This window comes from Anoplopoma fimbria, chromosome 16 (genome assembly GCF_027596085.1).
Source record: "Anoplopoma fimbria isolate UVic2021 breed Golden Eagle Sablefish chromosome 16, Afim_UVic_2022, whole genome shotgun sequence".
In the NCBI taxonomy this organism is placed as follows: Eukaryota; Metazoa; Chordata; class Actinopteri; order Perciformes; family Anoplopomatidae; genus Anoplopoma; species Anoplopoma fimbria.
In genome coordinates, this window is record NC_072464.1 from 13,280,185 (window position 1) to 13,306,122 (window position 25,938).

The 25,938-nt window shown below is 38.8% G+C and overlaps 3 protein-coding genes across 3 annotated transcripts; all 3 read right to left on the minus strand.

Annotated features, from left to right (window-relative positions):
* Nucleotides 1-108: 108 nt before the first annotated feature.
* On the minus strand, nucleotides 109-2,875 carry klhl41a (kelch-like family member 41a). Its single transcript, XM_054615697.1, has 6 exons — nucleotides 1,790-2,875; nucleotides 1,543-1,700; nucleotides 1,333-1,440; nucleotides 1,049-1,234; nucleotides 359-505; nucleotides 109-220 (listed from the first exon to the last, which is right to left on the minus strand). Exons 1-6 carry the CDS (start codon nucleotides 2,873-2,875, stop codon nucleotides 109-111), a joined length of 1,797 nt encoding a protein of 598 aa, XP_054471672.1.
* An 813-nt stretch (nucleotides 2,876-3,688) lies between these two features.
* bbs5 (Bardet-Biedl syndrome 5) lies at nucleotides 3,689-7,905 on the minus strand. The gene is made up of 12 exons (XM_054615634.1): nucleotides 7,727-7,905; nucleotides 7,525-7,607; nucleotides 7,379-7,444; nucleotides 6,541-6,590; nucleotides 6,094-6,221; nucleotides 5,869-6,004; nucleotides 5,402-5,497; nucleotides 4,860-4,922; nucleotides 4,608-4,742; nucleotides 4,262-4,345; nucleotides 4,008-4,031; nucleotides 3,689-3,904 (listed from the first exon to the last, which is right to left on the minus strand). The coding sequence occupies exons 1-12, from the start codon at nucleotides 7,786-7,788 to the stop codon at nucleotides 3,803-3,805; spliced, it is 1,029 nt and encodes a 342-aa protein (XP_054471609.1). The 5' UTR covers nucleotides 7,789-7,905; the 3' UTR covers nucleotides 3,689-3,802.
* Nucleotides 7,906-9,397: 1,492 nt separating this feature from the next.
* Nucleotides 9,398-24,965, minus strand: col28a2a (collagen, type XXVIII, alpha 2a). Its single transcript, XM_054615789.1, has 35 exons — nucleotides 24,833-24,965; nucleotides 23,936-24,510; nucleotides 23,393-23,413; nucleotides 23,213-23,272; nucleotides 21,569-21,622; nucleotides 21,091-21,135; nucleotides 20,971-20,997; nucleotides 20,822-20,866; nucleotides 20,647-20,691; nucleotides 20,375-20,428; nucleotides 19,154-19,222; nucleotides 18,976-19,044; nucleotides 18,732-18,800; nucleotides 16,660-16,728; nucleotides 15,999-16,067; nucleotides 15,820-15,888; nucleotides 15,494-15,562; nucleotides 15,321-15,392; nucleotides 15,113-15,181; nucleotides 14,952-15,023; nucleotides 14,661-14,729; nucleotides 14,440-14,508; nucleotides 13,522-13,590; nucleotides 13,360-13,428; nucleotides 13,194-13,262; nucleotides 12,919-12,987; nucleotides 12,603-12,671; nucleotides 12,439-12,519; nucleotides 12,300-12,335; nucleotides 12,178-12,214; nucleotides 10,840-11,397; nucleotides 10,383-10,699; nucleotides 10,020-10,267; nucleotides 9,490-9,689; nucleotides 9,398-9,405 (listed from the first exon to the last, which is right to left on the minus strand). The coding sequence occupies exons 1-35, from the start codon at nucleotides 24,963-24,965 to the stop codon at nucleotides 9,398-9,400; spliced, it is 3,723 nt and encodes a 1,240-aa protein (XP_054471764.1).
* Between the last annotated feature and the right edge of the window lie 973 nt (nucleotides 24,966-25,938).

The window sequence follows — 25,938 nt, forward strand, 5'->3', positions numbered from 1 at the left end:
TGTTACATTAAAAAGATAAATTACAATAAGCCACTAAATAAGAGCATGTACATAATATTTTGCCTAAAGCAGTAAAGTTAGAGAGCCCTGTCTGTCCCTGGACGGTTGTCACAGTTTGGGCATTCTGGCTGCATTCAGACGCATGGACACACAGGAGGCACCAGCTGCATAACGCATCTCTCTGATGATACCAGTCCACTGTTTCTTGTCATCTTCAAACCTGGTGAGACAGTTAAAACAGGTCATTATAATACACTGTTGGGAGTAAAAGGAGAGCTATCTTTGTAAAAGAAAGTGAGCAAGATGACATTGTTTCCTAACACATTTATAGATATAATGCAACAAAATCAACACATACTGCCAGATGTCGATGATTTCACTGGGTTCACACTCTTTGTTCTCGTTCTGCACAATGGCAAAGCCTCCTATGGAGTACAACTGCCCTCCGCAGCTCACCAGGTTGACTGAGCTCCTCTCCTGGGGCATCTCTGTGAAGGGTGACCACCTAGAACAAGGTGCACTCAGCTGTATTAATGTCACATCTCCGTGTTGTTTGTTTTTTGATGTACTCAAACAGATCAGCAAATACACAAATGTTACTTCTTTTTTTCCTTATTTATGTTTTTGTAAAAAAGAAAAATCCTTAAATATCCTTGAAATACAACAATCTTTTAAGAGCCTGTATCTATGCACGACTTCCAAAATGTTACATGTTTTAATTGGAGAAGTAGTGTGTTTACATTCTTTCATTGAGTTGATGGGACTTTCAAATATGAAAAACTGCTTAATCTTATACACAATTTAATCTGTGTTGAGGGAGTGAATGGTGAGATACCAAAAGATTCACATCCCTAAGTTTAAAAGCTCAACCATTTTTATGAATATGTGACTGAAATTAATTTGCACACTGTTAAGTTAAATCTATTTCTAAACTTGGATTGGGAACAACCAAATGAAAATTGGTATCAGAAAAAAATAATAACCAGCTATGCACAACACTTTAAGGGGCCTATATATATAACTGAACCGTAATAATAAAAGCACGTACTTGTTGGTTCCAAAGTCGTAGGTTTCACATGCAGCTGTGAGGCCTTCCTCATTGACTCCTCCAGCAACAACAATCTTCCCGTTGTGGACAACTGCCCCAAACATGGATCTGGGAGTTTGCATGGAGGCCACCTCCTTCCACTCTGATCTCTTGTGGTTGTATGCAAACATCTTATTGGTTGCTTTACTTTACCGGTGAGACAAATATGATTCCAGATGAGGGTTAATTTCATTTTAAAATCACATTTTGACTTATTATAAACTGTTTCGGCATTTAAATCTTACTTGTCATCCGTTTTTCCTCCAATACAGTACACCAGCCCGTTCTCAGAGACCACACAGTGGCCGTGGATATTCAAGGGCAACTTTTTGGATTGAGTCCACTTCATTTTTCTAAAAAGGGGTAGATAGACAGTATTTAAACAGTAAATATAGGAGCTTTCAATGAGACAAATCTACTGAATACATCCCAAACGGTTGGCAAACTGAACTTACTCAGTGTCATAGCACAGAACAGTGTCGTAAGACTCATTGGACTGTAAATCTTTTCCTGTGACAGCAAAGAGGAGATTTTCACATTCCCCCACAGCGAACAAACACCTGGGGGAGGGCATGGGTGGCAGAGCGACCCATTCAGCAGCGAGACTGTCAAACTGAAAGACACATTTTAATATATTTGAGTAACAAAAAGAGGGAATTACTTTTAAAGTTTTAATTTGCAATGTAAATTGAATCTTTATACCTGGTAGAAGTAACACTGCAATGGGTTTTCTTTGTCCTCTTCATCTACAAACAGTCCTCCCAACACATACAGGATGTTGTTCTTCGATACCACACTGACGTGGTTTCGGGGGATCTGCTCTGCCATCGCAGCAAGAAAACACTCGTTCTCCTGGGTGTCATAAGCCACGCTAGCGGTGTCATTGATCATCAGAACCATGTCTTTAGCATACATGCCATACCTGCGCGTATCATTTAGATAGCCTGGCAACTTTTCCTCCTCTCCTTCCACATCTTCTTGGCCCTTCTTCTTCTCAGGCAGCTTTCCCGCAAAGGCTTCCTTAATGACTTGGATCTTTTTGAGAAGCTCCGGATCAGCCTTAATGAGGTCGTCCTTCTCCACCTTCTCCTTGAAGTACTTCTCTGGGAGTAAACGGAAACGAATGCAATCAAAGGCCTCCTCTAAGGATTTCACACGCTTCTCTTTGTCTTTTCTGATCCACCTCATGAGGGTCTCAAACACCACTTCCTCTTTTTCTACATTCAATGCATCTGCTCCAATGATGGCAAAGAGTTCAGGTGGAGCGAGCTCTAGGAAAACCTCGTCCTTGACTATGGTCTCGAACCAATCTGCGATGTGATCTCGAGCTGCCAGTGCCAGTCTGGCGCTGCCCAGCAGCAGTCCCAGCCTGTAGATGGCAAGGCAGTTTTTCTTTGACAGCCTCTTCTGGAGATAATTCACACACACTGTGAACACTGAGGGGATCTGGAAGCGGTTGGCAGCGGCCAAAATATCCTGGACGTTGTCGTCATTGATGTCAATCTCTGCTGAGTACATGTAATTTACAATCGCCTCCATCACGTTGGGATCTATGTTCTCCAGAACAACCTCCATTTTATCCGTTTCCTTGCCATCTTCTGAGAAGTACAGCTCCCGGAAATAAGGACTACAAGCTGCCAGTATGAGGCAATGGCAGGGTATGCTTCTGTCTCCAACCTTTAGGACACTGTCAATTAACTTGTTCTCATTCAGGAGCTCTTTTAATCCATCCTGCAGCAAAGTGCTCTGAAACAGACGGAGATCTTCCCTCATGCTTTGAGGATCCATTCTTTTAGGACAGGAAGAGGTTGAAGGTGTTCGCGACAGACTATCCTGGCTGGTGAAGACGGAGAACTATAGGCAGCCAGGTCTGAAGCCACTTCAATATAACCGTGCCCTCTCTAAATATAGCCAGCGACCCCATCCAGGAAGAATTCATGTTGGCCAAATAGGAGAGCTCACACAGCTGTCATAGAGTAAAAACAACTGTGGAGCGTTGTCACCCCAGTGATTTGTAACAACATTGTTGTATAACCTATGATCTTTTAATTTCAATTTCATTTGTCTATCTAATAAGGTGAAATATATAATTTTAGAGAAAAACAGCAAAACATGTTAACATATTGGCAGGACTATTTGTTCCAGCAAATATATGTTAAAAAATATGGCTTGCATTTAGTACAAGTCTGTGTGTTCTGGAGACATCTAGATGTGGAGTGAGTCATGATTCACTGATAGTGATGACCATTTCACTGCAGTGATCAGGATTGGTTTGTGACACATCCACAGGGGAGTTATCTAACAAGAGGAAAGGGTCAGTGAACAGCTGCAACCACAGGAGGTGACTGTTTGTCCTCTTTCATTATTTTTAAAATCCTGTAGCACCTTGTGCAGTTATGTATTTAGCCCGAGATCATCGTGTTCTTTCCAGATACAAATGAACTGTGTGTGAGATACAATATAAACTTACTGCATTCGTGATATTGAAAGGTAAAAAAAACATACTCTTCAATATTTATTTAAATGCATTTATTAACTATAAAACTGCATTTTTTTCACATTCTAGACATTACGAGAAACAGTTTAATACAATATTATCATAATAAATATAATCTACATGTAATATATTTTTATTTTCATGAAAAGGTATCAGTGCATTAACTGTACAACTTTTAACCTAACCTCTAAAAAAATATTAATTAGTTTTATGTTATTTCAGCTAATGACTTCCCACAGTCCTTGAAGTGAGAAGCCGTCCTTCAGCTTCTCGACGGCGAGGCCCAGCTCCTCAGAGAAAACCGGCTCACGGTCTTGTTGCTTTGGAACATCAGTAAATAAAAATAAAAAGAGTTAAACATAACATACTATACAACATATTTTACAATTATAGCTGGTGATAAAACTGATTGTGGAACTTTACCTTATTTCCATCGGCAAAGTAAGCCTGTGGGCAAACAACACACACAATTCACACATTTAATAAAAGGAAACTGGGACATGTTGTCTGTGATAAGAGGTTATTGTTGTCTGATGAGCACTGCTCCGTACACTCATGAGCACTAGGCAACATAAATTCATGTTTGTTCATTAAGCTGAAGGGCATTAGCTGACAGCTATTCTGAGAGTCTGAAAACTAAACCATTGACTCCCGGAGGGGTGATGAGTGTAACTCACAGTGAAAGCGTCAGTCTGCTCATCGGGCTCTATCTCCACGTCATCAGGAAGCTGTTCTACTGTCAGCTCTTCCAACGGCTGGGGCTGAAATCATTGTTAGGACAAACAGCACTATGACAACAGGATCAGCTGAACTTGTGACAAAGGAGTATACAAAACAAGTATGGGAATGTAGATTGAACAAATTTGCTGTGGAAATTACACAGTAATTCAAAAACAGACATGTAGAATATTTTCCAGTTGTTTTTTTTCCAGTTTTAACAGCCTACCCTTTGTGACATGCTTTAATGTTATACTGTTGAGGTGTTCAGGGTCATTGTTTCTAATATTGTGCTTGGATGCCTACCTTCTCTTCCATTTCATAGTCCACTCCAAAGATGGGGTTGGCAGAGTACACCTTATGCAATGAGTTGATTTCCTTTAGTGCGTCTTGAAGCTTATCCACAGGGTCAATCTTAAACCCGAGCACATAGCCACCGCTCTAAAAACCAAATAATATTTGTTTATTACTCACACTTATATTATTACAAGTATTAAATCATTATATTGTGATCAGTTCGGGTGACTTGACTCAAACCGCAGATGAAAAACATTTTACCTGGCGTGAACTCTCGATCACCAAAGCCAAGCCAAACTTTGAGTCTCTTATTCTGATAGACCACTTGAGGGGAAAAGATAAAAGAAATGAAAACAGAAACACAATCCAAACGAAAAAGAAACAACACATGATTTTACAACAGAAACAAAACCTTAGGTTGCAGATCACTGTATTTTAAGTGCGTTCTGCAATTTAACAACCACACAGGTTTCTCTTACTGATGTGCTCCTGAGCACAAAATAGATGGTGTTTATGTTTGTTAGTACATTATGTAGACAGGGCTGGTACATATTAGTTTTGGGGAAAAGCCAAAGTTACCAGTACTATTACTTACATTACAGTATCTGAGTTTCAAAACATTTTGATCCATAAAATAGCAACAAAAAAAAGGAAAAGGGAGAATCAAGTTTATTAAACCCCCACAAAAAGGCAAATATACTGGCTCTGCAAAGCAGAACTTTATGCTAATTTTGACCATTTACATGACAAGTCGGGTGGAAAGTGAGGACTAGATATGTAGTATTATTTTGTGTATTACTTACAATCTGAAGGTAAGGAATGCTGACATTGAAGCTCTCATTCATATTAGCATGCCACACGATCCGAACATTGGTGATAAAGAAGGTTCCAAGGTTACCCTAAAAAAGACAAAATAAACTCAGTTACACACATTGCAAACTAATTATCTCCAGTTATCACATCAAATTTAAAGAGTACGGCTCCTAGTTTCAGACAACAACGTATTTAAAGAAGGGAAAACACTTGTTACATTTCTAACTGACATTTCTAAGAACTGAACTGATCATTTAAAGTGTATTTAAAATGACAAGAGAAAGTATTGCAACTTAATACATTTGGGCTATGCAATGTAACATTTCACCTTTGTAGAGCTAGTTTAGTGTTAGTCTAAGTAATATGTGTGTGTGTCAGATAAACTCTAAAAAACTCTTAGGTAAACAGGAAAATGCAAAATTGATGAAAAACATTTTGACTGACATAATTGAAGCACCTGATCACTGGATAAATTCCAAACTCCATTAATTTTATCATACACTTGCTCCCGGGGCAAAAGTCTCAGCTGCTTATTTTGAATGAGAGCGGCTCGCAATTTCAGGTCCCTGTACATTTTAGATGTCTCATAGGCCCTGTAGCAAAACAAAAACAAAAGTATTTAGTATGACATTGACCTATGTAGAATGTAATCAGATAATTTAACACATCAGTATTGATTTACCTGTGGACAGCAATAACAGAAGTAAAGAGCCGTGGACTTCCTGGAACCACATTGGTGAAAATGAACTCAAATCTTGTGTTGTTGGACTTTGTCAAGATGTAGAGCGCCTCAGTTTGGCCTCTCAATTTCTGGAAAATAGCATTACATTTATTAAATGGCATGGTTTTTTTGTCACATTTGTTTAGTTCTTCATTTATTATTTACTTTGCATACTTCAATCACATGTCAAAACAATGTTGCCGTTATTGATAAATGAAAAGACTCAACTCCAAAGCAGACACAGAGTTTGAGGCAATCGAACATTTGTTTGGTGCCTATTATATATAAATGATATGTTATGTATGTGAGGAAATGTAAAAATATTATGGTCAAATACACTGGATTTGAATTTATCAGATAATATTAAAACAACGAATAGCCATATGTATGAACAAAATGTTTACTTACTGAGTTAGCTGCCCTTGTTGTGATGTTAATGATGGAGTTGTAACCCACAGCTGGGAAAAAAAAAAGATTTGCATTTAGGTTGGTGAGATTTTTTATGTGTTCCACACTTGACTTCTCCTTATCATCTTGACTCTGTACTTTATTGACATGAACTTGGAAATGCAGGCACTCAAAGCAAAGTAGGAGCCTTAAGACATAAACCTCACTCAGGGGTCATCTCTGATTTGATATCTTTTAATGGTTAGTTTCTTATTTTGCTTCTCAGTGTGCCCTTTCATAATGTATCATAGAGCACTAGATATTAGTTTTAGTGCTGACTCATTTTAACACTGTAAAATAAAGTTGATTGAACATATGACTCACATAATGACATGAAGACATCAGCTACAGTACCAGTCAAAAGTTTGGACACACCTTCTCATTCAATGGTTTTTCTTTATTTTTATTTTTTTCTACATTGTAGATTAATATTGAAGACATCCAAACTATGAAGGAACACATATGGAATTATGTGGTAAACAAACAAATGCTCAACAAACCAGAATATGTTTTATATTTTACATTCTTCAAAGTAGTTGAATGAGAAGGTGTGTCCAATCTTTTGACTGGTACTGTATGTCTGCTGAATTATTATGAATGGTCATTGCAATATGGGTAAGGTTTAAGCAAAAAGGGGAAACTAAATGGAGGGTGTACAGGAAAGTCATTAAACCTGAGTCCACTTCATATTACATATTTTAATGAATGCCATGCACTTCCAAGAGAGGGCAGAAATATTCAACTTTTTTTCTTTATAGTCAAACTATAAAAAAAAGGAAAACATCCTAAAGGTACTCACACAGATTGACTCTTGGCAGGGCCAAAGAATGCCAAATGATTCTCAGGTTTGTTACCAGTAGTCGTCCTGTAAATACATTTAATACATTATCACACATATGAGGTGAGTTCAGACAGATAGTTTTAAACTACAATATAACTAAATACCTCGATCTCCGTTGTTTCCTTTCGTGTCTTCTATGGAGTCCAGACAGTCTATCAGTGCTTCTCCTGCACGGGTTTTCATCTGCCTGTGTGCAGGACGGATTGACAGATTGATAGTTGTCCAATTAGCATAACCGAGCTAAGCTAGTTAGCTTGTTTGCACGATGTTGTAATAACTCCAAACTACTTCAGTGAAGGAACTTACTGTGCTGTTATGTCGAATCTGACGTCTCTGTCCTCCCAGAGAGCATCCAAAACAGACGCCATGACTGCAGGAAATAACCCCCTCGGCTTAGTTTATGAACTAGCTAACTAGCGTTGCTTCGCTAACTAGCTAACTGCAGCCTGGCTAATCCGAAGCCTCTCTAGCGTCATAATCACCATGGCAACAGACGGCAAGCAAAGAGGACAATATTCTGGACCTGTTCTCAATCTCACAAAGTGTGGCACAGTTTTGTTTGAACATGTATTATTACTTCTTTAAATAAAATCTGAATTTCACCAATGAACATTGTTGTGTTTGGTTTTAATTTTTTAATCTTCTGTCATGGGACACTGGGACATGTCAGAATGTCTGCTGTGAAAAAGGGCAGCTAATTGTTTCTGTTTTAGAGACATAATTGTAACCTTTAATAAGTGGAAAATTGCCTTTGCTTTGGGAAAAGGCCATTTGGCTGTGGAATAGAAACTATTGAACCTAATGCCCCAATAAAGGCAGGTGTGCTGGAAAGACCTATCAATTAACATGTTAAAAACTTTTGGATAGAGAAAGACAAGACTTAATTTGTATAGCACAATATTCATGTGCAAAAGGGAAACCCTATATTCTTTACATTCAAAAGAAAATACATTTAGTTCAAAAGTAAGATTTAGAAATGTCATTCAATACATTGATATTAGATGACGATTATAATGGATTAATAATACTGGTCGGTGGTTCGATACCCGGCTTCGGCAGTCGGCAAGACACTTAACCCCAAGTTGCTCCCGAAGGCTTGCCATCGGTGTGGACTGGATGATGAATGTTAGTTAGTCTGATGGTGGCACCTTGCATGGTAGCCTGTCATAAGTGTGTGAATGGGTGAATGATATGTAATATACTACTGATTGTAAGTCGCTTTGGATAAAAGCGTCTGCTAAATGACTGTAATGTAATGTAATGTAATTCCCCTTAATAAACACACAAAAACAGGCTAACCAACAACATTTACATTTTATTATTAAAACATATAAAACATATATTCAGATATCACACACTGCCCAAATAGGCAGACCTTTAATGGATGGATTGTTGAAAGCCTCAATCTTCATCATAAGATGGCAATCGCAGTAGACCTCTGAAAGCAGTACCCAGAGAGATTTTGCCCTCTGTTACAGCTGCCAGTTAAAGCCAAGACGGACACATCATAATAACAACAAACACACAGAAGTTCTCAGCATATCAGTACATAATTTCAACACAAGGTATGTCTATAATGTGACTCATAGAGGTATAAGAATAACCTATAGGTTAATTTTAAATTGTAATAATATTTCTGAATTTGTTATTTGAAACCCAGGAGAGTCAAACCCTGAATAAAGGATTTCTTCTGGTTTTTACTGAGGTAATAAAGTCTGTTTTTTTAGAAGTTTATCTCAAACATTGTGTTGGAACATCAACATGTCAACAGTTTGTCAGGATTTGATTCAGTTGGTCATGACTATTTAGCACTGATTTGCTATTTTATCGAAATTCCTTTGTGTGAGGACAAAAGTTTTCAAAAAGTGCATGAAATTGTTTTCTGAACCCAACAGACACAATGCATCACATTAAAAATAATGAACAGCAGATCACAGTGAAGTAAAGTCCACTTTCTGATGGCCTCATCTTGGCCTTTTATCCTGCTGGGGACAAGACAGTGCAACATTCAGACAATATGAATAAAAAGAGAATATGCACATTTGCTGTTAAAAATATACAACATTTACCTGTTCTGAATAGAACGCAGGTCTTCTTGCATTCATCCTCTGTTTCATAACGGTTGTCATTTCCGCCACAGCCTCCATACCAAAACTGTGCACAGGCATTGGCCTGCTTGTCATAGTACCAGTGGATGCTATAGTCTCGGCAGGTGCCTTGTTCCAAGTTAAGGTCACAGCGAGGATCTCTTTTCTCTGAAAAAGAAATGCTGTGTGAGATGCATGTTTTTCAAAGAATGTTTATGCCCTCAATGAGAATCGGCCTTTTTTACAGCAGATATTTAGACTTATATGACTTATAAAGCCCAGGTGTTACCAATAAGAATGAATGATGGCTCAGTTCTATTGAAGTATCCCTGAAAGGTGTGACAATGATTCAGCATGCACAACACCAGAACCCTGGAACCAAAGCAGCTAAATACAATTCAGCCATCATTCATTTTATGAATACCACCTGTGCTTTTTTACGACTGTGTAACGTCAAAATCTCTTCTGTGAAAAAGGTCTGTTGAGCAGGAGTGCCGTACTTACCTTCAGACAGGACTGGACTCCCCACTGGCTGCAACCGATTAGAGTTTAAAGATGATACTGAGCCCAGCGTTGACACAGACGTTTTAGATGAGGATAAAGACGTAGAGGCAGATATGACGGCCTCATTGGAGACGGAACTTTCTCTCACAAGCGATAAAAATGTTGTTTTGTTACCTACAGGTACACTAGCTACAGTATTACCAACCCGCGCCTGGGCTCTTAGGTCTAAATCTTCACCTTCGTCTTCTTCCACCACCTGTCGTAAGATGACAACATAAAATGTGTCACTGTTGTGATTAATTCTGCACAATCAATGAAGAAAATGACAGGAGTATTCTTTAATTGAAACAATGCTAAATTAATTTTCAGACCTGGAAGGGAAGAGGATCAGCACTGATGGGCAGTGTGAAAGTGTCTCCACGCCCTCGGCTGTTGGTACGTCTCTGATTTAGAATTTCCTCTTCGTAATTGGGACCATTGTTGGTGTTCCCATGTCCATTGTTTCCATAACCATTACCATTATTGCCATGTCCATTATGTCTATTGGTATTCTCTCCATTTCCATTGTTTCCATTAATACCATGCCCATGGCCATTGTTGCCATTCCAGTGTCCATTTGTAATGCGATTATAAATGAGGGCGCCATTTTCATCTTCACAGAATTGGTTGACGAGTTTAGACTCCAGAGCTGAAAAAATAAAATTTGAAATCAGTTAGTTACTTTCCAACCGCTCAGCTGAAAGCAATTATAGCTAGATGTTTTAATGAACACACTCCTGACTACATGCATAATAATTACAACATTTTACATTTGACTGTGATAATCACCTGGTAGAGTATTGAAGTCATCAATAAGATACATGTGTTCGCTGTCGGGGTCGGAGGCAATTAGGTTGAGTTCTTGAAGGAACTCCATCTGTGTAGGATCAGAAGAATTGACAATCCCCAGTGCATACATCTCAATGTTTGCAGCGTGAGCCTCCCTCACAGCTATGTCAAGTTTGACAGGCTCTCGTTTGTCAGTTTGACCGTCCGTGATGACGATGGCTACTTTCCTGACTCCAGGCCGAGCGCTGAAGAAAGCCTCCTGAGTTGCCTTTCTGATGGCGGTGCCAGTGTAGGTGCCTTCACCCATGTAAGGCATTTTTCTGATTGCCTGCTTAACGTCTTGTTTGTTCATGTAGCGAGCCAAGTTAAACTCCAAATGGACATCCAGACTGTAAAGGACCAGGCCAATTCTGGTGGTGTTGCGTCCGACTGTGGTCCGGTCGACCAACCTGGTGACAAAGTCCTTGATGATTTCAAAGTTCTCTGGGCCGACGCTCTCGGAGCTGTCGATGACGAACACAAGTTCCATTGGCCGTTCTTTGCATTTGATGCCACATCCTGAAAACAATGAGACACTGTCAACACTCTTCTTCAATCGGGTTTAGCTAATGGTAGTTTTAAGGCTGCACTAATTAATGTTTTTATTGTAACAATTGATCAAATGTGAAAGGGGTGGCTGGCAAGATGAACCAAAGAATCATCACCACACGCCACATCTCTTCAGCTCTGTGAGTCTTTTGTTGTTTTTCTGGTAACTGTTTTGATTTTATTGCTGTCAATGTTACTGTTTTGGTTCACTCTTACCACTCTCATTGTTTTCCAGCCACACAAGCAGCTGTTTTCATTTAAAAAACACTTTAAACCTAGACAACAGCAAACAGACACAGTTAGCGGCTAATGCAGATCATTAGCAGCTCAAGATATTTTTCTCTGGAGTTAGTGTAGATCAAAACGGAGCTAGAAGAGAGTGAATATTAAACTTATATTTGTCAGGTTGACATAAACAAGAATCCAAAAGAATGCTTATGTTGCGCCAAGTCTGCCGGATGTGTAAGTGGGCAATTATTTGCTATAGGCAATATACATTTGAGAAGGTATGTATGAATATGTGTTGACAGTTTTTTACCTTGGGCACTACAATTATTACTGCTATAAAACATTGTGACCTATTTAAAATGATGGCGTCAGAATCTGAACCAATACAATAACAAAATTTGACTCCTTCCTACTTTGTAATTATATCGGATCTCTTTGCACATTTTACATTTCCAGATGTGTTCCTTTTAGATACCAGCTTTTTATTTACAGCTAAAACAATAAACTGACTTGTAATCTTACCACAGATTTCTTTGATCAGCTTAATAATGTCCTCTTTCTGAAATATACAAGAATATTTATATTTGTAATTAATCACTCTAATTTATTGAATGTTCAAACATTAGATGAATTGATGAATTTACTGTGAGGCCTTGGTCTCCTTTTGTTCCTGGCCTTCCCTGGGTTTGGAGAAAAATTGAAAACAATATTACAGTTAGCGTCTTTGAGACTTAACATTGTCCGTTTGATTATTTTTATTTCAGGAAGTAAGGTTATTCTTACTGCTTCTCCAGGGACTCCATGATCACCCATGTCACCTCTTGTACCTTTCGTTCCCCTTTCACCCTGTGATCCACGATCACCCTGCAACAAGGCAATTGTAATTGATCAGTTAAAGGCCATCATATATCAATGGAATGTTTAGAAGATATGTGTAAATCTCTTACTTTAGCTCCAGGAAATCCATCTCCTTGAGGCCCTCTAGGCCCAGTCATACCTTGAGATCCCGGCTCACCCTGTAATTTGATTTTAGATTTAATGAATCATACGGAAACTTTCCACACTCTCGATAGATCATAAATTATTTTGATCTACTATGTTTTGTCCTGCAGCTACTTTGTTAGGCAGAATCGTAACATGTCAGCACCAAATAAATACATCACATTGCTTCACTCACTTGCATTTGACAGATATGAATTAATCTCGATTAAAAAGAGCTTTGTAATAAAGGCAGTGCTTGTGTAAAACAGCGGTAACAGTTACCTTTGGGCCTTGTATTCCTTCTCCTGAAGGTCCAACAGGACCAGGAGGTCCTGTCCTCCCAACAGTACCCTTAAAACAACATTTTAAAAGTAATCAGACCACTTGTTTATAAAAAAAAAACAAAAAACTGCAAACTTGCATATGGTAAATAAGCATAGTGCAACTTCTAACCTCATATATTGCCAAATGTTTAATATGTGTAGTTATAAGCTAGGATTTAGATTTGAATATTGATTATAATTTGATTAAGCGGTTTGTTGGATCATTTTTCTTACAGGTGGTCCTTGTGAGCCCTCTCCAGCTGAGCCAGGCAAACCTGGCAATCCCCTAAAGCCAAAATCCCCCTGAAACAGACATGACATTATCAATGCACCATAAGTATACCAATAGATACACACACTTGCAAAAACACAATAAACCTAAAGAAACGTAGACACAAACCTTGGGACCAGGAATTCCTACTCCTTCTGGACCCGGCTCACCCGGTAAGCCTGGCAGGCCTGGAGGACCCTAAAATAGTACAGAAATTATTTTAGACTGTTACAGCTTGAACAAGATTAACTGGTAAAAGACATTTCTGAGCAAAATGTTGATGAGACGAACCACAGGGCCGGGGACGCCTTCGCCTTTTGGACCAACTGAACCTATTAAACCTTGATGGCCACGATCACCCTGTTTAAACAAAATGTAGTGATTAGGACCAACATTATGCTGATTAGAACAATAAAGGCAACTTCCGTATAAATGTATATATATAAAGAAAGAAAGAGAAACAGGAGAGGCAAGGGAGAGAGGCGATGACATACAGCAAAAAGCTTAGGCTGAAATCAAACAAGGAAAAGGAAAATTGAGAAATGGTTGGGTCAAATCAGGAAATTTCAATATGAATTTCAATATTTTTAAAAAGTATGAATTGGATTTAAAGTTGTACAAAACCACCAATGTTTGAATGATGTGGAACATTTTATGGTTTGAATATAGCCGTAGTTGGAATGTATGAATGCCATGATGGATGCAAAATATAGAGTAAGCAATCAAAGTTGTTTAAATGGGAGTTGGAGGGAGCAAGGACTTAAATGATAGTAGGAGTACTTTGAATGATGTGTTTCCTTTGATTGTCTTTGACATTTCTGGTCTCAGTTCCTGTCACTTTCAGGCTTACATGGTCAAATGTTTAACTCTGTTTGCTTCCAGAGTGACATAGTATGAATGAGCATACATTTTCCTACAATTTGACCCAAAATGATTTCTGAAAGGTATAAATGGTGGGAATGAGAGCAGGTCTAAGAAATTGTTTCAGAAGATCTTAAAGCTACTCTCCAATGATAAAAGTAATCGCAATATTTTAGAAATTGGGCTGAATGTTTTGATGTTTAAAAGCATTTTCAATGTTGGAAAATGTGGAAGGAGTTGAATGACAAAAAACTTGGCAGGATAATAATGAAGATAAAGAAGACCATAGGTGCTTCCAGCATTCACACCCAATAAATGCTCTGAAAAAGATTACAGTGTTTACAGTACCTTTGGACCAGGCAATCCATGGCCTGTTTCTCCAACAGGACCAGGTGGGCCAGCCGGGCCTCCATCACCCTGGAGACAATAAATAGTTTTGATTTGTGGCAACAATTTTTTGAAACATTCCATCACATCAGATTCTATCTGCCAGCTCTTCTGGCTGCCTGCTACCTGTCTACCTCGGTGCCAAGATCTGAGTTAAAATTGATGAGCATTTATTTATTTACCTTTGGACCTGATATAGATCGTCCTGGCTGTCCCGGCATGCCCTGCTGGCCTGATAGCCCACGTTCACCCTGGAAAGTTGAGATTTTGCAAGAGACTTAAGATCCAATTCATATCTTTATGCAACAAAAACTTGTTTTTTGACTCTATTCAAAGTTTGGGTTAGTGTGGCATAAATCCCCTAAAGCAACGTATTCATCATATAATAAATAGAGGGAGGCTGTTAATACTACTTAAACACACAAGATATCACACCACAATAGAATAGGCATACTTGATCCATTATCTCTTACCTTTGGTCCAGAGGGTCCTGAGATCCCAGGAGGCCCATGTAATCCACGGATTCCTCTCAGACCCTGGTCACCCTGGGAGGGATTACAGCACACATTATCTTATCAACATTTGTTGACGTATACATTCTGACAAACACACAGATATATAATACAAATCATACCTTCTCCCCCTGAATGCCAATTCCTTGTGCTCCCTCAGGACCTCTTAAACCAGGTAAACCAGCCTCCCCCTAAGAGAGGGAAGGTAGATGAGACAACAGCAGTCACTCAGCTGTGACAAATAATTTAGGAAATAATCAAGGACAAAGTAAGGGAGGTAGAGTGGACGTTTCCAGAGACTTGGCATAATGTAATTTTAATGTTCTTTACCTTCTGCCCTGGAGCGCCATCCTCTCCTGGAAGACCAGGCAGGCCACCCAAACCCAATGATCCAGGCTCTCCCTGTAACAGTAGAATGGCATTATTTGATATTCAAAGGATTCAGTACATTAGCACTCAACACATGCTTACTATATAGGCAATTATTAAAGTGACTTGTTTACCTTTGAACCAGGCTCACCAAAGCCTCTTTCTCCTGTGGTTCCCTGCTCTCCAGGTAAACCTTGGTCTCCCTAGAATAGAAATAGCAACAGCATGGGTAAATATGAGAAAAATGGAGCACACCTGTGAGTTCTGCACTTGTTTTGTATGTTGTTTGTCCCGTTTATTAATGGCTACACATCTTATCTTTGACAATGTACAATACATAATGTCCTGTAAATAACAAATGAGATGTTATATCTTTATTATATTTAATCTGAAAGTGAGATCAACAGTATAATAACTTTAGAAACCATCCTAAATACTTACAGCAGCTTTTTTAACAAACCTTAGATCCGGGTAAACCTTCTCCTGGATGTCCTCTGACTCCTGGTGGACCTCTTGGACCCTCGACTCCCTGATCAGAAATAAAGATTAGAAGGCGTTCCTTGCAGAGTGTCCTACTAATCCATGTCCTGATATGTCAGTGTGACATTGAGGAAATATAGATGAAAATATTTTGCTGACCTTCTCTCCCTGTATGCCTGCTCCTGGCAGTCCAGTTGGCCCTGGAAAACCTAGAGGTCCCGAGTCCCCCTGGAAGTGGAACACCATAGTCAGTTTAATACAAAATTATCATCTCAGTGACGTTGACAACATAGGTGTGCATATGTTACATACATAATCAATATCTAGTCAGTCATTAGTAACACCTCCCCTACCTGCTCTGATCCACACATGTCTTTTTTGGACTTGTTTTCCTTCATTGACTAACCTGTTGCTTACCTTGTTTATTAACCAATATAAAGTAAACTGCCTCTGCAGGATGCTTTTGGGTCCGCAATACAATTTATACCTGGACTGTCACATGTGAGGTACTTTTGTCAAGAAAATCCTTTGCCTAGAGTCTATTTATTTTGGGCAAAAAGGTTCAGATGATTCATAAATTACATAAATACTACATAAATTATCCTTTCAAGTATAGCACAATCGTTACCCCGGGAATGTACTATTCCAATGTTCAACAGGTAGCCCTAACAGGCCATGAAACACAAGAATCAACCTAATTCAGTCTAGTATTCCAAGATGCCATCTTGATATTTTGGGCTCCCTCCTAAAGAGCCTTTGTTGGGGTAACCTGAGTGTTTGCAGTATATTCTCTTTGTTAGATGATATATATATTACCCACCCGTTCTCCCTTGATTCCTGCACCCTGCTGTCCCCTCGGCCCCCTCGGTCCTGTGAGTCCCCGTTCTCCCTGTGGAACAAAATCAGGTTATTTCTGTCAGTTACATCACAGCCACTTCCCTTTGGGTCACAGCCAAGTCTGCATTGTTCTCAGCAAGGCGAGTGTGAAAGAAGAGCATGTTGGCTCCTGTTATCCACTTGTGATTGATACAAAGCAAATGAACGCACAAAGAACTGAACAGGGTTTTTTTTCATGCCACTTCTTGACTGCATTAACTTTTTCCAGAGTCAATGAATCATGAAGTGAACTGGTTGCTTAATTGGAGCAGCCTCAGAAACATCCAAGTGTAATGAAATGCAGACATGTAGATCTGCTCATGCGAACGCTAAGTTGGTTTGTGTGTGTGTATGTGTGTGTGTGTTTGTGTGTGTGTGTGGAGAAGAGAGGGTTTGGTCACCTCTCACAGAAGCACTCTGATCCCCTTTTTACAAGAGGTAAAAGTCAGCAGAAGAGTACAATCTATAACAGGTCGGAAGTCTGACACAGGTATAACAGATGTGCTGTTGCTTGAGGACATTTCCAGGGTTACGGGTGTGGGCGTTCCCATGATCTTCCCTCTCCTGGTATAATGTATAGTTACTTTTAAACATACAAATATGTTGCACTCTGCTCATCAATTAAAGGATAGCTGCAGCCCCTTATTTGATATTTCTGTCAGGTTGACATTATATTCTATGGTGGCTCTGAAATCTCAAAACTAACTGCAAATTAAGAAAATACATACAAACATACACAACACAGGCAAATTATGAAACATCACCAATTTGATGACACATGCACAACATTTCAGAAACATCAATTTGACAGCACATTTAGAAAAAGAACTGCTAATAGAGGAATATGTTGCATGAAACTCTCAACACAAGAGAAACTGTTTCTACGGGACACTAAAAAGTAATGCACCCAGCCAGGGCGCGCTTGTTGTTGTTGTTGTCATGGTTTGTAGCTTATGAGTGGTTGTGTTGGAAAATTACCTAAAACATTTGAGCTTTTTGGGGCTTATTTTAACATTGGGATCTTATGATCCAGATAATATAATAATAATAAACACAATGCTAACGCTATAGTGAACAGCATAATATCTGAATCATGACATCACTTTTTTAAATAACCCCCCCAAAAAATTACTTAGATAGCCGACTCCAATAACATCACAAGCCACAAACCATGGCAACAAGCATGTTCCAGCTGTGTGCATCACTTTTAAGTGTCCCCTTGAAACAGTCTACATTGCATTGTGAGCTTCCTGTAGTGCTTTTATCTAAATGCGTATTTTTGTCAAGTTTGGGGAAGATGTTTCTTCATTTGCTTCTGTGTGTCTGTTTGCATGTGTTTTCTTAACTAATCTGCAGTGTGTCTAGCTCTCATGTCCACCGTACATTAAGCATGTTTACATCACTCAAAATAATCAGCCTTTGATTTAACTGAGGGATAAGCAGAGCTTGAAGCCAAAGACAAAATCAAATAATTGCTTCACTGCCAGCTGGTCATTCTCACTGCTTTACCCAATGTTTTGGAAATCCCACATCAAATGATTGAGCCATACTATTAGAGAGTGTTAAGAGTGCATCAAGTTGTTGTTATTTACTGACTAGATTTTCTGCTCTCTGTTAAGCATTGTGCAGTTGATTTAACAGAGTAATTAATGTATGGGATAGCGGGAACTTTTCTTGCCTCAATTTTTCGATTCTATATTTAAATGGGTCTCCTCTATTTGATTGACATCTCCATCTGGCCAGTGTCCCTGTAGACCACTGTTGATAAGCTCTCCTTATATGCATATTTGTTAATTCACATTTTTTTATTATTCTGTAACACATATGATATTAAGGTGTTCAGACTTGATTAATATACTTTTATTATTTATAATTTTTTTTAAAGAATATTCTCTTTCTCTTTCTGTTGTACACTATAGAGAAAGTTAGCGGAGCATTTTGGTATATTAAAGTTTTCACCAAGACAATGTTACTATTGTTTTGATGAGTTCTCTTATGATAGACTTAAAATAATACCTTTGATCCGGGAAACCCCTCACCATGGGGTCCTTTTCCCCCTTGAACACCTTGTGGTCCTTGAGGCCCCTGTAAGCAAAGCCAGAGTGTACAATGTGTCACCGAAACAGTGCTCAGGTCAAAGTACCTTTGTGCAATGCTTTCTCAACAGATCCCATTTGCGACTGAAACAAATATGGACATTATAGACACAATTAAACATTCAAAGTTTGGGAATAGCACAGACTGTTTCTTCTTAACTTACAGGAAGGCCGGGTTCACCTATTCCATGAGGACCGGGAGGACCTGCTCGACCCTGGAATCCCATGTCACCCTGCAGATTTATAAAGTAACTTAATTTAGTAAAAGAATAGCAGATAGCAAATAAATAATAATATAGTACGAGAATAAATATTCAGAGGATAATCCATAACATGATTTACTTTTGGTCCAGCAAGTCCAACGCCAGTTTCCCCCTGAATTCCTGGAGGGCCGGGTTGGCCACGTTCACCCTGTGATCACAAACATATAACTTAACATCAGTTTGCATTGGAGCTTAAATCATGAATCAATATATCAAAATAACCATTAGTTTAGAATATCATTTTATATTGCTTTTGTTCTTTTAGAATCTTTTTAGCCTTTATTTATTGGTTAATTAAACCCTAAGTTGCACCCCTAAAAAGCAATACCTAATCTTTTACCTTTTACCTTTTTTTTGTTTACACACATTATATGCAGGTAACATGCTTCTTTGAAGCTGAAAATAATACTGTAAATCTTTTGTGTACTGGGCGAGATATTTGATCTCTACCTGCAAGTCTGGACAAATAGGAGCTAAATTTGAGCTCCAGTAATACCTCAAAGTTCAAGAAACCTCAAACAACAGTGTCTCAAATTAACAAAGAACTGCTGGAAGCTCTTTACAACATCAAAGTTTAGATAGATTACAAAATTTGCTTGGGCTTTCTAAAAAGTAATGGTGAAAACAAAAATGTAGGGCCTGTCATCAAGAGCTGTTATATTATTATTATTATATCTTGTTTTAACATAATCTAATAGTTCCTATGTACCATTTTACTACATTGCAAATTTATCTGAATGATTAATCATTCCTAGTTCCTGTCATGCTTATTTGATTGTGAGGGCTGTGGAGTGAGAGGCACACTTAGAATTTCACATATTGAGTCTTTTGAGAAACATATACACACATTATACAACCTAGGGACCACCAAGGGTCCTGTTACTTTTTGCAGATGCTTCCTACATGTCTTCACATGGCGAGACACCGAGCAGACACTGATTTTCCTTGTATGTTATTAACTACAGGTCTTGTTGGAGATGCTAACAATGCTGTAGGCACTTCCTAGTCTGTATTTAGAAACAGGATACAAGGAGAACATTTGGGGAACCTGTAGTGAAATTTGTTGCTGATAGCTCAGCCCTGCTCTGGTAAATAACAGGTATGATGGGAAAGACTTTGGCTCATTGCCAAGTGTTCACACAGGGGTTTATTACAAGACAAACAGGCCTCTGTGCTGCACGGTAAAGACCAGGGTGGTAAAGCTCCAAACTCTACTTTAAACTAATCATAAAAGGAAATGTAAATGTCACAGCAGATGTGCACAATGAGACAAGTAAATGTTGTTCAAAAAGGGGCTGACCTGCTTTCCCTGAAGGCCCTCTGGTCCAATGTCTCCGTGTGGTCCCGGTAACCCCTGGGCAGAAACATCATATAATACAGACATTAATAAAGGAATATCCAGAAACATTAGAATATGTGTGTGTTTGTGTGTGTGCATGTGTTTCACATGAAGTGGTGATTTCTGCAGCTATTTTCTTTCTTATAGAGGGTATTTTCCTTTTTACTAAAAATAATTTACTAACTCTCTTTAAACACAAGATTTGCATATTTTACTACTGAAATATTACTGACCTGCAGACCTCTGAGTCCTCTTCCTCCAACTGGACCCTCAGGACCCTGAAGCCCACCACACAGGGAAGAGAAAGGCCATAAGATCATACACAGTATGGACAGTAAGTATTAAGTATCAACCTGGAAATATAATATATAATGTTCAGTATATCTAGTGTGAACAGTGCAGTTGTACCCTGTCTCCTTTGATTCCTGGTGTGCCGCACTCACCCCTCTCACCCTGGGAAGAAATGACAAGTATTGCATCGGCTTGTATAGTCTTCAACAAAATATGTATTTTATAAATAAATAATGTTATCATTGTCATTAATCTAAATCACATACCATATCTCCTTTGTAACCCGGTTTTCCCTTTAAAAAAAATGTATGAGATGTTATGTGTTAAGAAACTACTGAGACATTAATGAATATTGCTTAATTTTGGTGATAAACAGCGATATTTACCTCAGCCCCCTCACGCCCGGGTAGACCACTTAGTCCTGCTTCTCCCTGATATGACAGAAAGTTCACAGACTCATTATATCAATGAATACGAGTTACAGCCACTGTATAGTGAAGTACCTTAACACAGAATAAATAGTCTGATTTTGCAGGTCTAACAGTTTAAGAAGAGAAACAAAAGTAAAAGACATGGAAAAGTTAAACATCTTTCACCTACTGTAACAACAACATTAATAGTAAACTTAACACATTTTATACTAATGTGTATGAGCCCCAAACACTAAATGATAATCATATATAATATGTAACCAGTCCTAGAACTTAACAGACATTGGATGACCTAGTTCCGGAAGCCTGACAACCTTTTCCAAAATGTAACATAGTATTTAGGTGCAGAGCACTCAGGAGGTATTATATTACACCTGAAGGAGCCCGCCAGCTGACACATTTGTAGTCCATATGTCCATCAAAAAGCACACACCTTTTGCCCTTTACCCCCTGGGGCTCCATCATCTCCGGGGCGACCTTTTTTCCCCTGAAGAATAAAACAATGTCAGGGTTAGGTTGACATTTTGTTCACGTCTTGTTGTCCACATGTCATGTGCATGTTGAAAACCTTTGTTCTAGAGTACAAAAGAGGATGTACATATTTTAGAAGGCTGGAACAGTGGTGTGAATAGTAAACTCATGATTTTGTTCTATCAAAAAGAGTGTCTACGATATGGCATACAAGTTTGGGTGGTAACCTGTTCGCACTAAAGTCTAAGCTTGCAAGTCTTATTCAGACGAGAAAGAACATCCCTCTCTTCAGTCTTTATATGAACAATCTGTGCTCAGGGTGACACAGAAGATACTGAACGACCCAACATTAATTCTAAACCCAGAAGTTGTGTTGTTGCCTTCAGGCCAAAATACAGGATGAAATACTGTATATAGATTTTATTTGGGCACTAAGATTTTCTATTTGAATTGATACCTGGTTTTATCAATTGAAGCTGTTGTCTTTTATTATTTTAAAGAATTACAGTTATATGACGTATTGTGACGTGGTGTAATGCAGAAGCTTGGAGCCAAATATAAATTTCCCTGCTCGACAATAAAGTATATATTATCTCAACAGAACTAATTATTATTATTATTAAAGTTGCTAATGACAAACAGGTCTATGACCCAAAACCTAAAAATAATGGTCATCTTGACCATATCAATGCAAAGTGAAAGTTTTCTTTATCTCTAGACAGGCATTGTAACTGGGCTGATGTCTGAATGTGTGATATAAGTGCTTGTGGATGTGAGGGCTACATGACAGTTGAAGCCGTAGGTGGACATGAGGTGTCTTGTCTACAGGGGCCAGGGGTCAATGTCTAGAGCTGCACCTGGACAGCGTGTATCAACTGCTATCCACCAGAAATCACTTGTTTGTGCCCATTAAACTAATGAGAGCAATTATGAGAGCCTCTTCGTCTGAGTGTAAGAATTTGAAGAATCTCTCTGAGGAGAAAGCACCTGGTTAATGGCCATGCAGCTGTCCGTCAGCAGCATGATTATCTGCCAGGTTTGCTGAAAAGCTTGACACTACCTGAGCTCTCTGAGTGTGTGTCTATAGCAGATGGGATCATCTTCTTCTAGCATCACACAGAAATGACGTAGTCCTTCTATCTTGCTGTCTGTGGCAGTATGGGTAGTCTGTGGGATTTATGTTGGCCCAAGGTCCAGTTTTATAGTGCGTGGAGTTCTTAATGCTATGCCTCTTCTTTCTAAGGGGGACATCATATGTTACATGAGAAATGTACAATATTTGGGCACAACAAACATATTTCCCCAGGAATAGCAGACCACAGTCTGTGATCTCCTTTTCCTGTTGCCATAGATTTGCTTTTAGAATGTGGGGCAGGACCACCTATCCACTTACCCTACTTCTGCAAATACCTACAAGCTATACTGAGGAGAAAAAACTATGCAATTATCCTGAAAAACTCCACGATAACCTTTCCTAAACTATCAGGATCATCTTAGATTTCTCTGCACAAGATTCCAGGAATAATTTCTTCTGACTTGTGACACTTCAAAGCAAACTGCCCTTTGTTTGGGGAATATTTAGAAAAGTTTGAGGCTAAATACTCACCGCAGGCCCGTTTGTTCCCCTCTCGCCTTTCTCACAAGCACATCTCTGAGCCAGAGGGCACTGCACAAAAGACACATTTGGTAAACTGTTATGAATGTAATTATATACACTCTAACCTAATCACACATTATCAAATTTCAAAAGGTTCTATATGAGCTGTCTAATTGTAATAATACTTACTCCTTCATCAGCCAAGCCAGTCTGCAAAGAAAACAAAAGTTAATGAATATCTGCAATAATTTGAATTAAAGCAATAATATTGTCCTAAGTGAGATTTGTTCACTTATTGCTTAGAGACACAGATTTGTCCTGATCATTTATTAGCACAATAAATGAAAAGAAAAATTCATGCACACTTAGGTTTGGGAAAACCAAAGGCATGGGAACTTTAACTTGAAAGAAGAAAGACAATAAAAATTCCTGAAAACTTCAAGTTATATGACACTGTAACAATGCAAGTCGTGAGGATTTCTGGGAATGCTAGGGGATGTGCTCATGCAGATGTCAAACTGTAGTTTTCTAAAGCTGTGTAAAAGGTTAAAATCCAGTGCTGTCAAAGATTTTCTTTCATTTGTTTCTCCAGAGCATTTTCATCATTCCATCCCAATAGGAATACCTGAACAAGCATGTCCATGTGTCAACTCTGAATAGATCCTTAGTCAAAGCAAATACATCCCTTTTTCTTCTCAGTGGTGCCTGCTGAAAGAAAGGTATTATACTCACAATCACAGTGACGATTCTTTCAACAATGTTCTCATCCTGTAAATTATGGAGGAACTGGGAAGCCGGGGAGCTGGCGAGTAGACGAAGCTGGGCTAAATTGGCTGGCTCGTTGGCTTCCCGCGTGATGCCCAAAATGAAGAATTTGATGCCCTGGTTCTTGGCATCAGCAACAGCAGAGAAAATATCAGGGTTCCTTGGGTGAGAAATACCATCTGTAAGCAGCAGGGCTACTTTGATGCTGCCGGGGCTGGACTCCTCCAGGTAGATCTTGGTCATGTTGGTGATGGCGTAGGTGGTGTAGGTGCCATGCCCAATGTAGATGATGGGAGCAATGCTGGTCCTGAAGTTCTCTGTGCCCCTCCAGTCTCTGAAGGTTTGCTCTGTGATCACGTGACTGCTGTACTGCAGCAGAGCCACCCTTAAACTCAAGTTGCGGCCGGTCTTCAGCTGTAGCCCTTGGAGCCTGTCAACCACGTTCATAGTGAACTGCTTTTCCTGCTCATGATTGTCCTTGGCGCTCTCAGAGCTGTCCAACAGGAAGGAGAGCTCCAAGCCACAGTCCTCATCTAGGATGGCTGAGTGAACACAGGGCAGGAGGAAGGACTGATCATTGGCAATACAACATTATTTTTAAGTGTTATTGCTTTGATTAAGTGATATACTTTTGGATTTAACTTCATGTCACAATGATGCTTTCTTTTCTTACAAATCTGTAATTCTTCACACAGGAGAGAACTGCAGATTAGTACAATAAGCATAAGATATGAACAATATAACAATACATGAACCTAATACTGAAGCAACATGATGTTGAATTTCCTTCACCAAAAAGACAATTGGTAGGCTAATTGGAATAAAATATATGTTGTTCATTCTATTTTTAATTCATTGTCTTACCTTGTCCGTCATGAATATTTACTGCCAGGTTTTTGGCCCTGGATTTCTTGCTTTTCCTCTCTTCGTAAAGGTTCTGGGCCCAGACGATGGTCAGTGCTGTGACCAGCAGCACCGATGTAGGGGAGAGGAACATCCTTCTCCCAACTATGGAGAAAAGTAATAACAACAAATCAAAATAAATCAAATTCATTGATTTTGTGCATCTGTACATTTTATCTGTTAAGTTTAAAAACATCTCAGAAAACAGTTGATTGAAGGGTAAAAGTCAAATTTCAAAATACTGAATTGTTGAAAATGTGGGGTCTATCCTTTAAACAAATGAGCAATTGTTTTAACATCAACTCACAGTCCAACCTCCTTTGGAAATGTTGTAATTTCTAGTATTTCAGTGTCCAAGCGCAGCCCAAAATGCAGACTTGAAGAAGGTAGCTGGAACGGCAGAGGACCGCAGTGCTCAGTGAGCTCCACTTAGCTCATTGATTGAACAGCAGCAGGAGTGTCAGTCATCCTGTAGAGCAGAGAGTGAGAGACCCTGAGACACTCACTCCTCCTTTATAAGAAGGCACCAACAGACCAGATCCCAATCCTGAGCCTTGCCAGGATTCTCGCTCTGCCCCTCAGGGCAGGGGAACCGAGATGTGTTTGCATGCAACAGTGAAGCAACATTGTGTATGTTTGAAATTTTTAGTCACTGCAAGTACAATCAACTGTAGATGTATTAGTATAACACAGAATAAAAGTTATGATATTGTGTATTTGTCTTGTTGTTGAAAAGTTACAGAACCTTTTTAACCGTTTAACCTTACTTTAAAACTAAACAATACATTTAAATAGATTAAATTCTGTGTATTATCTCACAGTATTGGACTGAGTTTTGTGAGGTGAGCCTTTGATAATATTGGTGTAAAGCAATTTGTTTTGACCATAACAAGCATGTTTAGGGTAGTTCTCCGTATTTTCTAAAATCTTAATTAATTTAAATCTGTTAGAGTCAGTTAACCTGAAGAAATTGTTTCAATATTAACTACAATACGTTTACATTAGAATAAAATAACAGTTACACAAAATTGCAACAATATAATGCATTTTCTAAGAGGTGATATAAA